General features: G+C 35.4%; 1 protein-coding gene across 1 annotated transcript; it reads left to right on the forward strand.

Moving 5' to 3' along the window:
- Positions 1-518: 518 nt before the first annotated feature.
- Positions 519-15,584, forward strand: CYP19A1 (cytochrome P450 family 19 subfamily A member 1). Its single transcript, XM_010120802.2, has 9 exons — positions 519-663; positions 1,467-1,617; positions 4,247-4,401; positions 6,040-6,216; positions 6,936-7,050; positions 8,942-9,056; positions 9,697-9,859; positions 11,297-11,538; positions 14,739-15,584. The coding sequence occupies exons 1-9, from the start codon at positions 519-521 to the stop codon at positions 14,988-14,990; spliced, it is 1,515 nt and encodes a 504-aa protein (XP_010119104.2). The 3' UTR covers positions 14,991-15,584.
- Positions 15,585-17,130: the final 1,546 nt, after the last annotated feature.

The following is a 17,130-nucleotide window of genomic DNA, read 5'->3' on the forward strand; positions in this document are numbered from 1 at the left end:
TTATCTGCATCATGAAAGCTAATGCAGTTATTCTGGAAATTCAAGGACTCTGGCACTACAGGCATGCAGTAAGGAAAAAGCTGAGTAAGAGAGATAAAGTTTGCGAGTGAACTTGTTCAATGCTTCCACATGTGCTGAAAGTTTAATTTCTTGTGTTTTGGTTAGAAATTTGCAAGGAGTAAACCTCAGTGTTGGCCAGCCAACGCAATATCAGAGATAAGAGGTCTGTCAGCCAAAGTATCCAAAACAATGCTTCAATATCAAGGTCAGAAAAGCTTTGTTATTTCCAAGCAAAAAGAGTGTCTGCTGTGTGTCTCTTTCGACTTGTGACGTAGCTTGTCCTGGCAATCAGTCCAGGCAGCCACTCTCGTTATAAAATAAAGCCACCTCAAGTGCTAATTTGCTCATTCACAAGACCTACACAAAGAGGCTGAGAGGTACCGACAAAAGCTGAATATATATTTGAAAAAAACTCTGCCTCTTTTCCCTTTCTCTCTCCCTAAAGCAAAGGGGAAAAGATGGTACTGGACACCCTGAATCCAACGCACTACAACATCACCAGCCTAGTACCAGATACGATGCCCGTGGCCACAGTGCCCATACTTATTCTCATGTGCTTTCTGTTTCTAATATGGAACCACGAAGAAACTTCATCAATACCAGGTAAATTAACTTTAGCCATAGTATCAACTGAAAAGCTATCAGAGTATTTTTTTGTGTCTTTTTCTCAAATTTAAGTGAGAAAGTAATGCTGAATAATGACTGTATGCCAACAAAATTTACCAAGAGTCAGTTTAAATAATAAAACTTTTTATAAGAACTGATAAAAGAAATCAGGCTCTATTTAACCTCAGATTTTCCATAATAAACCTGGCTTGGCTATATAAATATATGACATTTGGGTTTCTGCTTTATTATGTATATGCTAGAAAGATATAATACCATTTTACGGACTCAAGATGTTCATATTTTCTCACTCTAGTATTAATGACTTTGAGAAATATAATTAATTACATTTAATTCCATCAAAAAGCATATTGACTTGTGTAGGTGTTACTATGACAGTTCAGCACAAAAATCACTCAAAGGATTTGTTGGAATCACAAATTAATAAGCCATATGCATTTTTTTCTAGTTCATTTCTTCTTCCTGATATCTAGCTGTTGTCCCTTCAAATGTAAGCAATCTCAAAGCAGCACTTTGAAGTTGTAGAAAGAAGTAATTAATGCCATTTGTTGCATGTACATTGAATGGACTGTAGGCTTCCATAGATATTTGAGGCTTCAACAACAGAGATGCAAGTTTCTCTAAGACAGAACTTCAGAACTGGATTGTATATATGTGAACTGCTCAGTGCAGACCTGGACTGTCATCTTGAAAAGCTCATTTCAAGAGAGTGATGCTCAGAGGTACATTCTTGTCAGTGAGCACTGCTGAGACCAAACTTTTCTTACTCTGTTTCTTAGGGCCGGGATACTGCATGGGAATTGGTCCCCTCATTTCGCATGGGAGATTTCTCTGGATGGGAGTAGGGAAAGCCTGCAACTACTACAATAAGACATATGGAGAATTTGTGAGAGTTTGGATAAGTGGGGAAGAAACATTTATAATTAGCAAGTAATTCCTTATTTTCTCTCCTTAATAATATGAAAAGCTTGAGTATTTTTACAACCTCTTTGCTATCTTTTTTTCTAACCTAGAACAGAAGTTATTATTTTCAAAAAATATTCTAACACAAATCATCTACTTCCTGATGTTCACAGACCTTTTTCTAATATTTTCTTTCTTTAAAGACTCTACTATTGAAGTCCACAAGAATTCTCCCTTTTTTTTTTTTTGTGGAAAGGAAGATGAAGTACTGTGTCTCAATCCTAAAAATTATTTACTGTCTCTTTTACTATTCCATTTAGTATTAGGATTACATACTATACAGGAACCTAGACTGACTGCAATGCAGGATTAATCTAAATTTTAGTTTCCTGTGTTCTTAAGTTTCTCCTTAAAATGGGATAAATGCTTGAAGATCATGACTGCAATTCAGCAAGTTAATTAAGCAAATGCAGCATTATGGGATTATGAGTAAATCCACTCCAATTAATGGGATTTACTCCTAGACATTGGTTATACACAATATTAAGTATAATGCTAAACCACAGTCTATTATTTTACTAGCTCCAGTGGATGGTTGCTTATTGCATTGGATCCTCCGGATGCTTATGAGTTATGCCATGGAAAATAAAGAAATAGCAGTAAAACCTTTACCCATCTGTAACTGATAAAGAATCGCAACTGTTTTATTAGCAATATCAATCCCTACTCAGCTTTCATTATGTAAAAGCTTTTAAAGATAATGCAGTACGGAGAACTATCACAGGATTTCCCATCTGAAGCAAGTTACCTTCATCTCTGTCTGGTTCTACCTCTGTAAAGAGAGGTAATCATGACAGGAAAACTATTTACATTCCTATCCTACATAGGTGTTGCTGCTGTCTTCCATTTTCTGTACTACCAATTCATCAGAAAGAAATCAGGACTGCTGATAAAACAATGCCACAGCTGCATCAGACTTTACAGTCAATACATCACTTTTGAGATAAGTTTTTTTTTTGCTTAAAAGCATTGACAGTACATAAAGAACTAGTATTTGACTTTTTAAAAACAATAATGTAGAATAAATATTTCAGTGAATCATAAATATACTATTTCTACCAATGTAATCTGAATTACAGATCAAATCTGATCATACTTAGACATTAATGCACAGAGAGAAGGACTTGCATTCTTGGTTACAACAGATGCTGTCTTTTAGAAGACTTCATTAAATAGTTTCAGGAAAATCTGCTTATACAAAGTCCTATACTAAAATCCTTTCTTAAAACTTTATTGTGTGTCTCCTGTGTAGATGTGTGGAATGGAAGGGAGCAAAATGAGCCTCCTGCACCTTTCCAATCCTGGAAACAGCTCTCATAATTCAATATAATCTTTTCATGTCCATGAAAATACCAATGATGTTCCCTGACATGCAAAACACCTTTCAGGAAATTAGAAAATACAGCAGGTGTGGGGAAGTGTAGCAAAGAGAGAATATGCTGAGTTGCTTGGAAGGCTGGATCTGCAGACACACTCCTCGTTTTTATTCCAATCCTTAATCTGCGTTTGTCTATTTGTACCATACAGCATCTCACTGCTAACTGTACCTCTGGTCATGCAAACTATAGTGAAAACCCAACACTGCTAAACTCAATAGCAAAAGCCTCGTTTACTTTGCCTGACTAAGAAAATAAGCTAATCCATGTAGGAAGTATGGGATTTTGTCCACAGAGTATGCTACATGGTAAAGAAAATCGCATACTATTTCATTTCAGTCTCTGTCTGATTTTCTTTCTTTTTGTTGGACTTCATTTGATCAGGTTTTTGCTCAGAGAGGTGGTGGAAGCCCCATCCCTGGAAACGTTCAAAGCCAGGCTGGATGAGGCTCTGAGCAACCTGATCTGGTTGGAGATGTCCCTGCTCCTTGCAGGGGGGTTGGACCAGATGACCTTTGAAGGTCCCTTCCAACCCAAACCATTCTATGATTCTATGATTTCTAAAATGCTAGCTCCCTCTAAAGGAAGTTGTATCTTAAAGCAATCATGCTGCTCACCTGTTTGCCAGCACATGTAAACAAACCTTGTCAAGTGTAAAAAGAATTATACCTATCACGGATTTCCCTAACATTTTTATTTCGAAATATTTGTCCCATACATATCTTCATATTAGGATGCTGCATATTTAAGTGCTTTCTGTATATATCTGCTGGAAATGACTGAATAGCTACCGTACATGTTTAATTTAATACACATCATGATTAAATTATCAATTGTCAAATATTTTATATCTCAGTTTCTGACGTAACTGACATTGGTCATTGCCTGAGTATATCTTGTATATTTACATGTTTCTAAATATACAAACTATTCTGATTAAAATCTTCTGGTAACCATTTGCATTTTAAGGGAAAAACAGTTTTAAATCTGAACAGAATATATTATTGCTTTAATATACATTCTGAAGGCATTATCATCAAGTTTTAAATTATGTAAAAGGAACAAGATTTAATGCGAAGCATTGTACTTCCTGTTAAATTGAAAATGCAAGTCAGCACCACTTCAGAGCAACTACAGAATGTCAGAATAAAAATTCTGTATACTATCTATGGAACAGTATTTTTGGTTTGGGCTTTTCTCTTCCCATGTTTCTTTCCCAGATCCTCAAGTGTGTTCCATGTAATGAAACATTGGCATTATGTTTCTCGATTTGGGAGCAAGCTTGGATTACAGTGCATTGGCATGTATGAAAATGGGATCATATTTAATAACAACCCAGCACACTGGAAAGAAATTCGACCCTTTTTCACCAAAGGTAAATCAGCGTGCATTAATACATTGCGTCACTGGAGCACACACCCTGCCTTTTCTGAAATGCTGTTTGTCCTTTGCACCCTTAAATTACAGAAATCAGTTATCTTTAAGTATCCAATAGAAACTTTTTTTGCATGTGTTCTTTCACACTTATCCTGCTTGCCATGCTATTTGAAATGGTCCTGAAGTAGTTTTTCAGATTCTTAATCTCGCCCAATTAAAACAAAATTAAATTATGTCCACAAGCCGTGTTTTTGAATGCTTTGATGTTTCAAGTCCAGCATTTCTATTAGCTCAACTGCCACTTCCATAAATGCAGTTGGCTCTTCCTATCCCAGCCTCCCCTGAATTCAAAGACTTTTCTGTCTCATTCTAATTTGGGGAAAAAAAAAAAAAAAAAGTGCTTTTGTTTAAAAATTAATTTAGATCTGTACAGCAGAACTATTTATTAATCCCTTTAACATGCCAGGAATTAATGTAGTAACAGAGAAAAAGACTTAAGTAATTAACATCACTAGTTTGCAATCAAATAGGAAATTACATAAACTCCAGTGTTACTGTTTTATGAATGTGCAAGTTTTGATTCACCTTCTTTCTGTAAATGGAACATTTTCAGTATTTGCATACCATTAGAATTAGCTACTTCAATGATCTTACAGCCTTCCTAACAGAACTGCCACACTACTTCTGCAAGCTCCACAGCTCAGAAAATATTCTCAACAGCTGAGGCTGTGGTAGTTAGCGACAGTGATTCCAGAAACTGAAAATAAAAATAAAGTGGCACCAAAAATAAATTAATTATATTTTGGCTTAAAGTTGTTGGGGTTTTTTTGTTTTGTTTTGGGTTTTTTTGGTTGTTTTTTTGTTTGTTTGTTTGTTTTTTTTAATCTATCTGTGCTCTTATATGACACTTGGGCCTTTCCTACCTGATTTTGCTATAGAAAAATATCAGCAACTTAGTACTGGTTGAAGAGAGCAGGAAAAAAAAAAATTTATACTTATTCCTAGAACTACCAGTTCTCTCTATTTACGAAACAGACCTCCTCTCTTCTCAGTTAGAAACACACAATCCCTAACCCAACCTCTCTCTCTATATATATATGATAAAATAGTGTCCTTGAGGTAATTACAGCAACTCTGGTATGGAAAAGTAATTTAAACAGAATACTTAGGGCAAGATTTCCAAAGTCATTCAAAAATTATGTGAATCAATTCCAGCTGGAGCCTCCAAAATTCCACTGAACTACATAGCAATAGAACAGACCACTGCTTTTTGTTGCTTTTGAATTCTTAAAATGCAATAAATCCATCATGACGCTATCTCCACTGCGCACGGGTGGGCAGACTCAGGTGGGCTAAACACGCAGCATGCTGCCAGGCTGGGCTTTAATGTTTGTCTGAGATACAAAGTAGCTGGGTACAATAAAAGTTTGGGCTTTGAGTTTATTATCATTTTAAGTCAAAATGCTTACATTTTTACTTCAAAATATGAAATCAGTAAGTTTCAGAGCAATTTTATACCAATGATTCACATTATGATGTTTTTACATTTTATTGACACCATTATTGCCAATCAATAAGTTATAAATAAGGTATGAAAGTTAACCAATCTTTTTATCATTTTGCACATATATTTCAGCTCTGTCTGGTCCTGGTCTTGTGCGTATGATAGCAATTTGTGTTGAATCGACAGTTGATCACCTGGACAAACTAGGGGAAGTAACCACTGAAGCAGGAAACATCAACGCGTTGAATCTTATGAGACGGATCATGCTTGACACATCTAACAAGCTTTTTCTTGGGATCCCTTTGGATGGTACTGACAGCTTGATTTTCATGCCTTACAATGAATCTAAAGTGCATGTCCAAGGAAAATTCATCAATACCACTCAGAAGTTTTGCTTCAGAAAGCAGTGCAAAAATAGACTCTTCTATCACCATATAATTAATTGAAATTGGTTTGAGTGATTTTAGTTATAAAAAAAAGAATTCTATATGACAAAAAAAATTATACATTTATCTTGCCGCACTCCTCTAAATAAATAATACCATTTAAAGAGACTTTCCTGCACTGAATTGGTAAAATCCCAGTATTACATGCATAATCAGAAATCTTTCCACCAAACTAAATTACTGCCTTGAAAAGTTCATCTGACAATTTATGTCTTCTGTGATTTCTTTATCCTCAAAACCACATGACAGAAATAACATCATTGTGATGTATGACTTATCCCGTTTCAATATGCTGCTTCTGCTCTCCTGTGGGAGACTATTTGGCTCTGGTTGACACACCACTATCTCCTTTTAACTAGCTACCAAAAGTTTTTACAAAGATCTGTAAGTTTTCTCCAGTGTGCTACAAATGTTTCCTAGAGCTGTCGACCATGTATTAAAACCACTTGTTTATCAAATTCCCACAAGCATAGTCGGAGTAGAGAACAGGGCCTTTTCATTAATTTTTCTGAAGCATTTGTGTTATTTGACTATTGAGGCTCATATTTAACAAAACCGCTTTTTGTTAACATTTCTTTTCAGAACATGCCATTGTACTTAAGATTCAGAACTACTTTGATGCTTGGCAAGCACTTTTATTAAAGCCTGACATCTTTTTTAAGATTTCTTGGCTGTGCAAGAAATATGAAGAGGCCGTGTAAGTATCAGCAGTTTTATAAATAATTTGCATAAGATTCTTTCTTTCTAAGGAGGAGCTCTTCCTTGATATTTTCCTCTGCCTTTTAGAAAACAAACTGTGAAACTTGCAGGATTTGGATGAAGTCCCCTGTCTGCAAACCCCATACAACAACAGAACAAGATCTGCTGCTGATGCTACAAGTGGCAAATCTCAGGGGTGATTTAAAGCCCTTAACTATTCAGTCCTAGTTTACTCACCAAAATACTAGTTAATGCCAGCTCAGATGTGAAACTAAATTGAAATCACTGGTTCAGTTTGAACAGACAAGGAAAAGATGGCATGAGGGGTGAAGTTACATTTGCTATCTAGTTGAGGACAGCCAAATAGTAGGACACAGTTCAGCAAAACAAGAATATCCATCCACATCCATGGGACTGTCCCAGAAGAGTTAACCTCTGAGTATAATTCTGGTTTTGGCAGCCTCAACATGAATTTTTGAATCAACAGCTCATTTTAGAGTTAAAACTTGGTGCTCAGCATGATAATCCATTTCAAGGGTGTTGTATTTGTTCCTTATTTAGGAAAAAAAAAAATTTGTTTTGCCATCTTCCTCTTTGCAAAAAAATACGAAATGCCTATTCTATTTTTACGATCTCATTTGCTGCCTTCCATCAAAAGACGACTAGCTACAAAAAGAACTGACAATCATTTTTTTTCATTCTGGATTCCATCTAGTGAGAGAAACTACTTACGAAGCACGTCTAATAAATTGTTTTTATAGTACTATGTAACATAAAGTCTTTAAGGGAAAGATGGAGGTTGATTTAAAGTCATCGACAACTCTTATGAACTAGACATAAGATTTACCTTCTCTAACATTTGCTTGCCAGTTTTATTATGGCACTGATTAGTGCTTTATCCTGTGATTCTAATACTAGCTAACTGTGGTGGCCCAGTTATTACTAGAAAGTCCCTGCAGGCAAATATTGATGTTTCAAAAGCAATCTTATTAAAATTGAACTTATTCATAGATTTCTACTGAAAAAAATAAAATATAAAGATTGCTGGACTTAAATTCAAAGAACCACTACAGGATACGATGACTTCTGATATTCTTCTGATAAAGTTGGAAATTTGCTATTTCTAATGCATAAAAAAAGTGTTATAAATAATAAGAACTTTACTAAGTTTGAAGTTTCAATGCAGTTATCTCTACAAACCCAGTCAAATTTTCTATCCCAACAATAAAAAACAAGTGGAAAGGCTGAGAATTTCATTCAAAAACTTTTCAAAATACTGTTTAAGAAGAATTGCCTTCAAATCTATAGCTAATCAAAAATCCCAAATAAAATTATAAAAACTGTTGAACTTTGCTTTTTTCCCCACCACTGAAATACAAATTGTTCACACAGTATTACTGACTATTTAAATACAAAAACTTTAGATCAACCCTGCCTTCAAGATGGTATAATTTTTCTAACATTTATCTACATTTTTCTATCAATTATCCCCCAATGTTGCCTAAGTTCATTTTATTCACTGATAAAATACAGCATAAAATAGAAGGAAATAAACTAATCCTTTGGGAATGTTAATAAATCTTAAAAAAATCTATTCATTAATAAAATATACAGATATATTTTCATCCTTTTCCATCTATCCTATAAAAAGAGAACACTATTTCAGTCCAAACTAACAAGAAATTACTTAATAAGAAATAATAAGAAAATTCACCTTCCTTTAATATTACTGCTTTTGTAGAGAACCATATAACCACTTTTAGGAATACTTAACTTCTGCCATTTGTAGATGTTTTTACTGGGATAATGTCTATGTTTTTAATCATATCCTAATGTATACTGAAAGTCTGGAGATGTTTATCAATACGTTGGATTTTATCTGTTTTCAGAAAGGATCTGAAAGGAGCAATGGAAATCTTAATAGAACAGAAACGACAACAGCTTTCCACTGTTGAAAAGTTGGATGAACACATGGATTTTGCATCCCAGTTGATTTTTGCACAGGTATTGTCAATGTACTCAAAATATGGCTAACTGATTTTTCTGACGTTCTCCTGTCACTAACAACACAGGCTTTGCAACTTAAACTGGATGCATCCATCTGAAAGTCACGTCACCATAAAGGGACACAAGTTAGTTTGTTCTGGGGAGTCCCTAACAGTATCCAAACATTGAATAGCTGCATTTTCAGGAACTGAAAATGTCTGATTTTTCTCACAGCTTAAACAATGTCCTTAAAACTTTTGCATTTGTCCCTCAATGTCCTCCAGTCTTTCCCTAACCCCTGTATTTTATCTCGATGCATTGCCTTTTTTTTTTTTCTCAAAGGCTCCAAATGCTATGTAAATTCTATCTTGCAAAAATCTCTGACAGCTCACAAACTCTGAGGAAAGGCAATAAATCAATAAGAATCTGAGCTAAGAACAAACTCTTGCTTTTCTGTGATGTAATGTAATGAGTTTTCTATTTTTCTCTGAAAGACAAAAAAAATGCTATTTAGCATGAGATAAACTGTGAAGATTTTTACTTTTGTTTAAAGCAGATATTCTAGGTCATTCCCTTTCTGCTGCTGTAGGACCTTTGTTGGCATCAGAGGTCAGCAATCAACGTTTTACCCGAAATTTCAATTTTTTTTTTTTTATAGAACAGGGGGGATCTGACTGCTGAGAATGTGAACCAGTGTGTGCTGGAGATGATGATTGCTGCTCCTGATACTCTGTCTGTGACTCTCTTCTTTATGCTAATACTGATTGCAGAGCACCCCACAGTGGAAGAGGAGATGATGAGAGAAATTGAAACCATTATGGGTAAGAAAGAGCTGCAAGGCAGTGATGTGGGAATATAGTTTTCCTTCAGCAGTGATCTAATTTTGATTATTCAAAGGTTGAAAATTCTAAGTATTTTCTTCTAATGAAGTATTTGCTGTAAAATATATGAACTACCATTATATATGAAAGAATGTACTCAAGATCAAATGAAAGAAGATGAGCAATTTGTAAGACAAATTCAAACAGGAATCAGAATTGACAATCTATTAGAAAGAATGTGCTATATTCACTTCTCAGCAACAGCAGTGCAAATCAGCAGTAACCTTGTAGGTTCTACTGAAATTATTTTCCATTTACATTGAAATACCAAAAGATGATACTCATTTCAAATACTTCTAATCACCAATATTTCTTTGTGCATAAATAGAACTTATGTTTCACTATTACTGCAGAAGGGAAAGATTAGATAATATTGAAGTTGTATTCTACTGTCATCCATTTTGATTTCAAACTAATATCCTCGTTAATTACTAACCATTCAAAACACAATCAAGATATTCCAAATTTGTATTCTTCCCTTTCTCTAGACTTCATTCAAAGCCTGACACTGAACTAATATAGAAATTAATTTCATCCACTCTTATTCAACATTAACTTCTGGTCAGTTAAACACTGGAAAGTGTACAACATCTTTTACTGTTTTTTTCTAAAATACTTTTTAAAAAATCTTATTTTATTGTCCTCATGAGAGTTGAGTACTCACTATTTTCCCTCTTCCTTTCTGATAGCCTTGATTTCTAGGGCAGTAGAATGTTTTTGTGTTTTTTCCTTAAGCAAATGACCAACTGGAGCAGCAAAGCTGCCTTTTATCTTGAAAACCTACCACTGCACCGGTCAGGCTGCAGTTCTTGAATTGCTTGTGCCGTGAGAGTTAACATAAGGCTCCCACTGGCAGTGTGTCCTGGCACAAATACTGCTGCTGATGGAATCCAGCTGGGAGGAAATTACTCATGGCAACTGAAACAGGCCACAGCCCTAGCTCCACGTCCAGCCAAATCACACGGTGAAAATATAAGGTCTCTACGAAGTTATCTTTCACCCACAGACTATTCTGAGATTCCATTTTCTGTCAGCTCTCAGAAGATTTCTTTATTGTGTCTTGTTGCTCTAAGTCATAAAAAAGTCAGGGAAAGACTTTCAGAATTTTGTCATTGACAAAAAAGCAGAACAAAGACTCCTAAATGTATTAAGAAGAAGACAAGGTGAGAAGATAATAAATTAATAAACTGGGGTTTATGCTGATGAACAATATACCAGATTTCCCAAAAACGTAAAGCAACATAAAACTACTCAGATGCTGTTGGATCCCTCCTACCATTTCAGCAACCAAGAATCTTCCAAAAATGTTTTGGTATTTGTACAATGAAGCTATTAAATTCATAACCAACTTTTCACCATCTTTTTTTATTCCTCAAGGTGACAGAGACATACAGAGTGATGACATGCCAAACTTAAAAATCGTGGAGAATTTTATTTATGAGAGCATGAGATACCAGCCAGTTGTGGACTTGATCATGCGAAAAGCTTTACAAGATGATGTAATTGATGGCTATCCTGTGAAAAGGGGGACAAATATTATTCTCAATATCGGACGTATGCACAAGCTTGAATTCTTCCCAAAGCCAAATGAGTTTTCCCTTGAAAATTTTGAGAAAAATGTAAGTTTTCTATCTTATTTCTTACAGGCTAAAAGGTGTTATTTATTGACCATGTATCTTCCTCTTATTTTGATCAAGAACTTTGTAACTATAAGACTGTTTCACCTTTGTCTAAATGCTTAATTAGCTATACATCCTGTTTATTACTATTATTATTAAAAGCTGGGCAGATATTTTCCTATCAAAGTGCCTTTTAACTAAAAAAAATAATTATGATATTGAAACCAAAGTTTTTCTAGACATTTTGATTAAAAATTTCCGATTAAATTTGTCAAAACCCACACATTCTGTATCCCCTGACACTGGACAAAACAAAGTGGCTTTAGGGACCTAGAGCTATGCAAGCAGTCCAACACAGAGCTGAGGCCACATGAGGATTTTCTGGAGAGGTGAAGCAGTATAGTAACTCCTGAGAGACTGAGAATCTAGCACCCATTTTATTCTCTCTCCTTTTTTTTTTTTTTTAAAAAAAAAAATCCTAAATAAACAAACATCTTTTATAGACCAAAATGGAAATCCCATCTTTTAACCAACTCAATACTGCAAATGTAGAGTAATTCAGTCCCAGTTCAGCACAGCAGCTTCAATGGAAGTTACATTCTAACTCACAAAAGAACTAGAATTTTCTTTAGTCTACATTACTGAGCTCTGTATCAAAAGCAGTATGTGAACATTTTTCCTACTTGTAATCCCCTACTATGGTAAATTGTCCTTCAGATTATTTACTTTCATTTAGACCTCTGCATTTCTGATTACTGATCAAACATTTTATTGCATAACTGTATTTGTTCAGTAATAATCATCTGGAGAGATTAAAACTACATTGAAAGAAAATAGACTGATTCCATGTGGCACATTGGACTCCTTGGTTTTGGCTGTTAATCAGTGCAGATGGAAGTGGGAGATATTGCTACACATGTGACAGAGCACAAAATATTTTCAAAATACTAAGGTTCTGTTAGCACTCCTGTGAGGGGAATTAGAAAGATCTCTGGAATAAACAGAATCACAGAATGGTTAGAGTTGGAAGGGACCTTCAAAGGTCATCTATTCCAACCCCCCTGCAAGGAGCAGGGACATCCCCAACCAGATCAGGTTGCTCAGAGCCTCATCCAGCCTGGCCTTGAACGTTTCCAGGGATGGGGCATCCACCACCTCTCTGGGCAACCTGTTCCAGTGTTCTACCACCCTCATTGGAAAAAATTTTTTCCTAATATCCAATCTAAATCTACCCCCCTCTATTTTAAAGCCATTACCCCTTGTCCTATCGCAATAGCCATGCAAGAGTGGAGGGCATAAGCTACTTAGTTCTGCTAAGGGAATCTCAACTGCAGAACTGCCTTAATATCACAGATGCACACATTTTCCTGCTACACAAACTTTCTCTTACATTTCTAGTGGCTTGTCAAACATTAAAGTTGAATAGTGTTGAAGCTGAAGGATTAATGTTTTCTACAGTTGTTATAGTTCTCATTTTGTCTAACTAGAAAATATAGGAAATAATTTTATTACCTAGCAAAAATTCTTTTCTTTTGAGATGTTAGCAGCTGCACATATAAGCATCCACAGACAGTAATTTCAATTTTTGAGAAATAAATAGATGACCCACTTTGATACGCTAAAAATGGGATTACTAGTAAAGCCTAAAGAAATAATTAAGAAAATAAAGAAACAAAAGATATGAATGTTCAAGCCAGACACACACCCCTAAGTTTTACATTTTTCCTATCAAAAATCAAGGAGTACCACATGTGCCACACACACAGATGAGTGCTAAACAACGTGGTTAACCTTTCTAAACTGCTGCCTGATTACCCATAGCAAACTCTGCACACAGTATTAAAAACAACAGCTCAAGAAAGAAGTAATTTTGAAAAATTCAAGAAGAAAGTAATTAAGTTTATAATAACTATTCACCCGTTATTTTCATTCTAAGTATTTCTATCAAAATGGATTTCTTGCTTATAAGTACATTCTGCTACTAAAATATTTCCGATTCACCAAATATTTAACCACACATTTTTGATCTTATTGCATTCTCTTTGCCACATAATTATTTTGGCAGGCACAATTTTCACACAGGTCTTTAAGTGAATAGCAATCCACATCATTATTTATTATAAGATGGCATTGTTAAAATCTAAACATTTTTCCATTTTCCCAGGCTGTGCGTTTGTCATTGCGCTGTACTGCCAGATGCTGTACTTGCTTTGTTATAAACATTTGTATTAAACCATAATTTTTCAAAAACTACAGCTCAGTTTCTTTGAAAAAAAATTGAATAGAAAACACTTTTCTCAGTCTGAAAATAAGAAAAAAAAAGTACATTTTTTTCTAGATTATAGAAAGCAACCCTTTCTACACTATTCTTGGGTTAAATAGGTAGTCAGAACACAGCTCATACCATTCTTTCTTAAAAGAAAGCTACACAGATGAAGAAAAATAATTTATTTATAGCCAGACTTGCTTTTTCTCACTTATAACAAGTAACTTTGTACTTCATTAGGAGTACTACTCATGCTGCTGGGATTGTTTTGAATAACCGATCTATTCAACGTCAATAAAAGTAGCAGAAGCTGTCTAGGCATTCTTCAACAGTTCTGGGAATCTTGCATTTTACACTTTAGTTGATAGGACAGGATACAATTATTTTATAAGTGTTATCTCTGTATTAGATATAAAATTAAATTTTCACCATTACATTTTATGATAAATTAATTCTCATGAACACTAGCTTTTTAATGACAATTGTGGGAGGTGTTTGCTTTAAGATTTTCTTTCGACAGGGCATCAGCCTGCAGCTCATTTATGAGCTATGTAATGAACACTTTCTGAAAAAGTTTTTCATGAACTTTAATGTGTATTAAAGAGTGAAAGCTTCAGTCCATTTCACAGCTTGTGGTAAAATCCTTGTAGTTCACAGGAGAAAGACTGAATTACATGAGCAGAATCCAACTGCTTCACTTCGGATTCCCTGTTACCATCACATTCACAACGGCATAGCTTCTGTGGGGGTCTGTGCTTCGGCCTGACTTGGGTGGGAGGGCTGTTCAGTGTAAAGGAAAGAAGCAATTGCTCCTAAGCCATTATTCCCACAAGTTTTTCAGAATATATTTACCACCAATCTCCATCATAATTTTGTTTATGTTTATGAAGAAAAATGTGTCTTAAAAGTTTCTTCCTCATGTCATTCTGTGCAGGTTCCTCCACGCTATTTCCAACCGTTTGGATTCGGCCCTCGGGGCTGTGTAGGAAAGTTTATTGCCATGGTAATGATGAAAGCAATTCTGGTGACTCTTCTGAGAAGGTGCAGAGTACAGACAACGACAGGAAGAGGCCTTAACAACATCCAGAAAAACAATGACTTATCCATGCACCCGATAGAAAGGCAGCCTTTGCTGGAGATGGTTTTCACACCAAGAAGAGACAGAAACAAGAACCAAGGTGACTAAAACAGATCAGCATCAGCATTAAAGTTACAGGGCTTTCTCAGCCACAGCCACTAAGAAATACTCGTCATTCCTAGGTAAATATACAGAGTAAAATATTTTGTTGCCCCTAAATCATTATGGCTTGTTCTGCCTGCACAGCAGAACGAGGTTCTGGCCATAACTCCCATGCAATAGAGCAAGATTAAAATTGCAAAATAGTCCTGTTGCTAGGTGATGCCACACTGTATGCAGAGTTCCTGGCTACTTTTTAAAGCCATGAAGTTCAAAGTTATGCCTTGCTTTTCAAGCCGTGCAAGTCCAGAGGTTTGCAGGTCAACAAAAGAACATGCCTGACGTGTTTAATTCCAGGACTACCTGCATCCCCTTTCCCTCGACCACCCCAAAGTTGAACCTAGCAGTATTTAACTACTGCAAAAGCTCTGATTATCTGGTTTTGAAAACACCTGAATGAATAATATTGAAGCTGATTTTAAGACTATGAAACAATTTAAAATATTTAGAACATATATAAATTGTAACGAATGTTTGTACAAGAAGTCATTTAAACATTTTTCTTTACCGTGTTTTGCTGTCATATTAAACAGATACCAAAGACTTACAGTGTCAGATTTTATTGATGGTAGTAACTTTCAGAGTACTAGGTAATATGACAGTGGACATAACTGCTCTATGTTTTTAAAACCCAGTGTCCTCCTACAGAGTATGCTACAGAGGATCTGGAAACATCTTAGTAGTGACCAGCTGAGAATAAGATAATGAGTATGGAACATTACCACCAGTATTACATGGCGGTAATGCTCATGGCTCCACCTCATCCGGTTAACAGCAGAAATTTCCCACCTCATCTCAGTTTGGTGACAAAGTTCAAATTCTCTCTAAGCTGCCTAAGCACCACCAAATCCTGTCTCAGTCTGGTTTTAATTGATCAATTCTACTTCAGAGAGTAAAATTTGGAGTTGTTGCCTGTGTTTCCCACACCACAGCGGGGGACAAAGTCCTCCCTAATTATCTACAGAGCTGTTATTGCTTCTCCTGAAAGAGCACTGGGCTGTACCCTGCTCCCAGACATCTTGCTTCACACCCACTGACTTAAAGAGTCAGTAGCATAAGAGGAGAAATACTGGCTCAAGAGGTAAACTTTTTTTTTTTTTTTTTTTAAAGGTAAAATGGGCTTCACTCATCTACTCAAGATAAGATGCAGGTCTTATTGGGTAAATGCTCAAAGTTTTGTAGTAGCAAAGTAGAAGAGTTATGAAGCAACAAGCAGATTTCTAAAAAACATTTTTTAAGGGTTTTTACATATGCAGATCTTTATTTTAATTATAAATTAAGCTTAGTTTTATATTTGGTCCTTAACAGGAAAGCTACGTAACTACCCAAAATGTCTTGTTGAAAATGGACCTATCTTGAAATCTGTAAAATCTTTACATTCATCGATATCTCTACTACCCTAATGATGAGTTGCTAGTTTGGTCAAGAAGAAAAAGACCTTCCTGGCTTAATGACAACATGCCTTGACAGAACTTTCCATTTTCAGTAAGCTTGAGTTTTGATACCGTGCAAGCCAAAGAAAGGGGTTTTCCAGATAAAGTGCCTTGATAAAGCCAAACAGCCAACGTACAATAGGCTTTATACTAAACTTGTCCTTCCGACTCACTTAAACTAGAAAAATAAAAAAGAAAAATTTATTACTTATTGTTTACGTCCTTACTTTAAAAATATGATTAAAATTAATTACATTAATTAATCTGTTCCCTCAGAGCACTGCTGTCAGGTGCAGGTCCAGCAGAGGAAGATCTACCCAGTAGCACATAAAAACTACATAAACCCACCAAAAAACGTGTGGTATGTTCCAGGCAAAGGTAATGAATTAGGTCAGGTTGAGACGTGATAAAGAAGAGGAGCCGTACATTCAGGTCATTTCTCAAAAGAGCAGGTAAATTTTCTAGAATAATTAAAAAAAAACCAAAACAAAACAACTTGAAAGCAGAATAGTTTATTGTAGCTAGGTTATTTTAAAGTTTTCTCCATAGCATTTGCATGGTACTCAAAAATTACAATAGTGAAGTGCAATCCCATACCACCCGTAAATATAGACAAAATGGGGCATTTGAAGATGTATAGAAATAGGACTTCTATT

The sequence above is a fragment of the Chlamydotis macqueenii genome, chromosome 12 (genome assembly GCF_036417535.1).
Source record: "Chlamydotis macqueenii isolate bChlMac1 chromosome 12, bChlMac1.mat, whole genome shotgun sequence".
In the NCBI taxonomy this organism is placed as follows: Eukaryota; Metazoa; Chordata; class Aves; order Otidiformes; family Otididae; genus Chlamydotis; species Chlamydotis macqueenii.

What these genes read in the sequence shown, in the direction of transcription:
- CYP19A1 (XM_010120802.2), top strand. Translation starts at nt 519, where the DNA reads ATGGTACTGGACACCCTGAATCCAACGCACTACAACATCACCAGCCTA. An exon ending in TCTTGGGATCCCTTTGGATG is followed by an intron (nt 6,217 to 6,935) that starts GTACTGACAGCT and finishes ATTTCTTTTCAG; the next exon opens with AACATGCCATTGTACTTAAG. An exon ending in TTGAAAATTTTGAGAAAAAT is followed by an intron (nt 11,539 to 14,738) that starts GTAAGTTTTCTA and finishes CATTCTGTGCAG; the next exon opens with GTTCCTCCACGCTATTTCCA.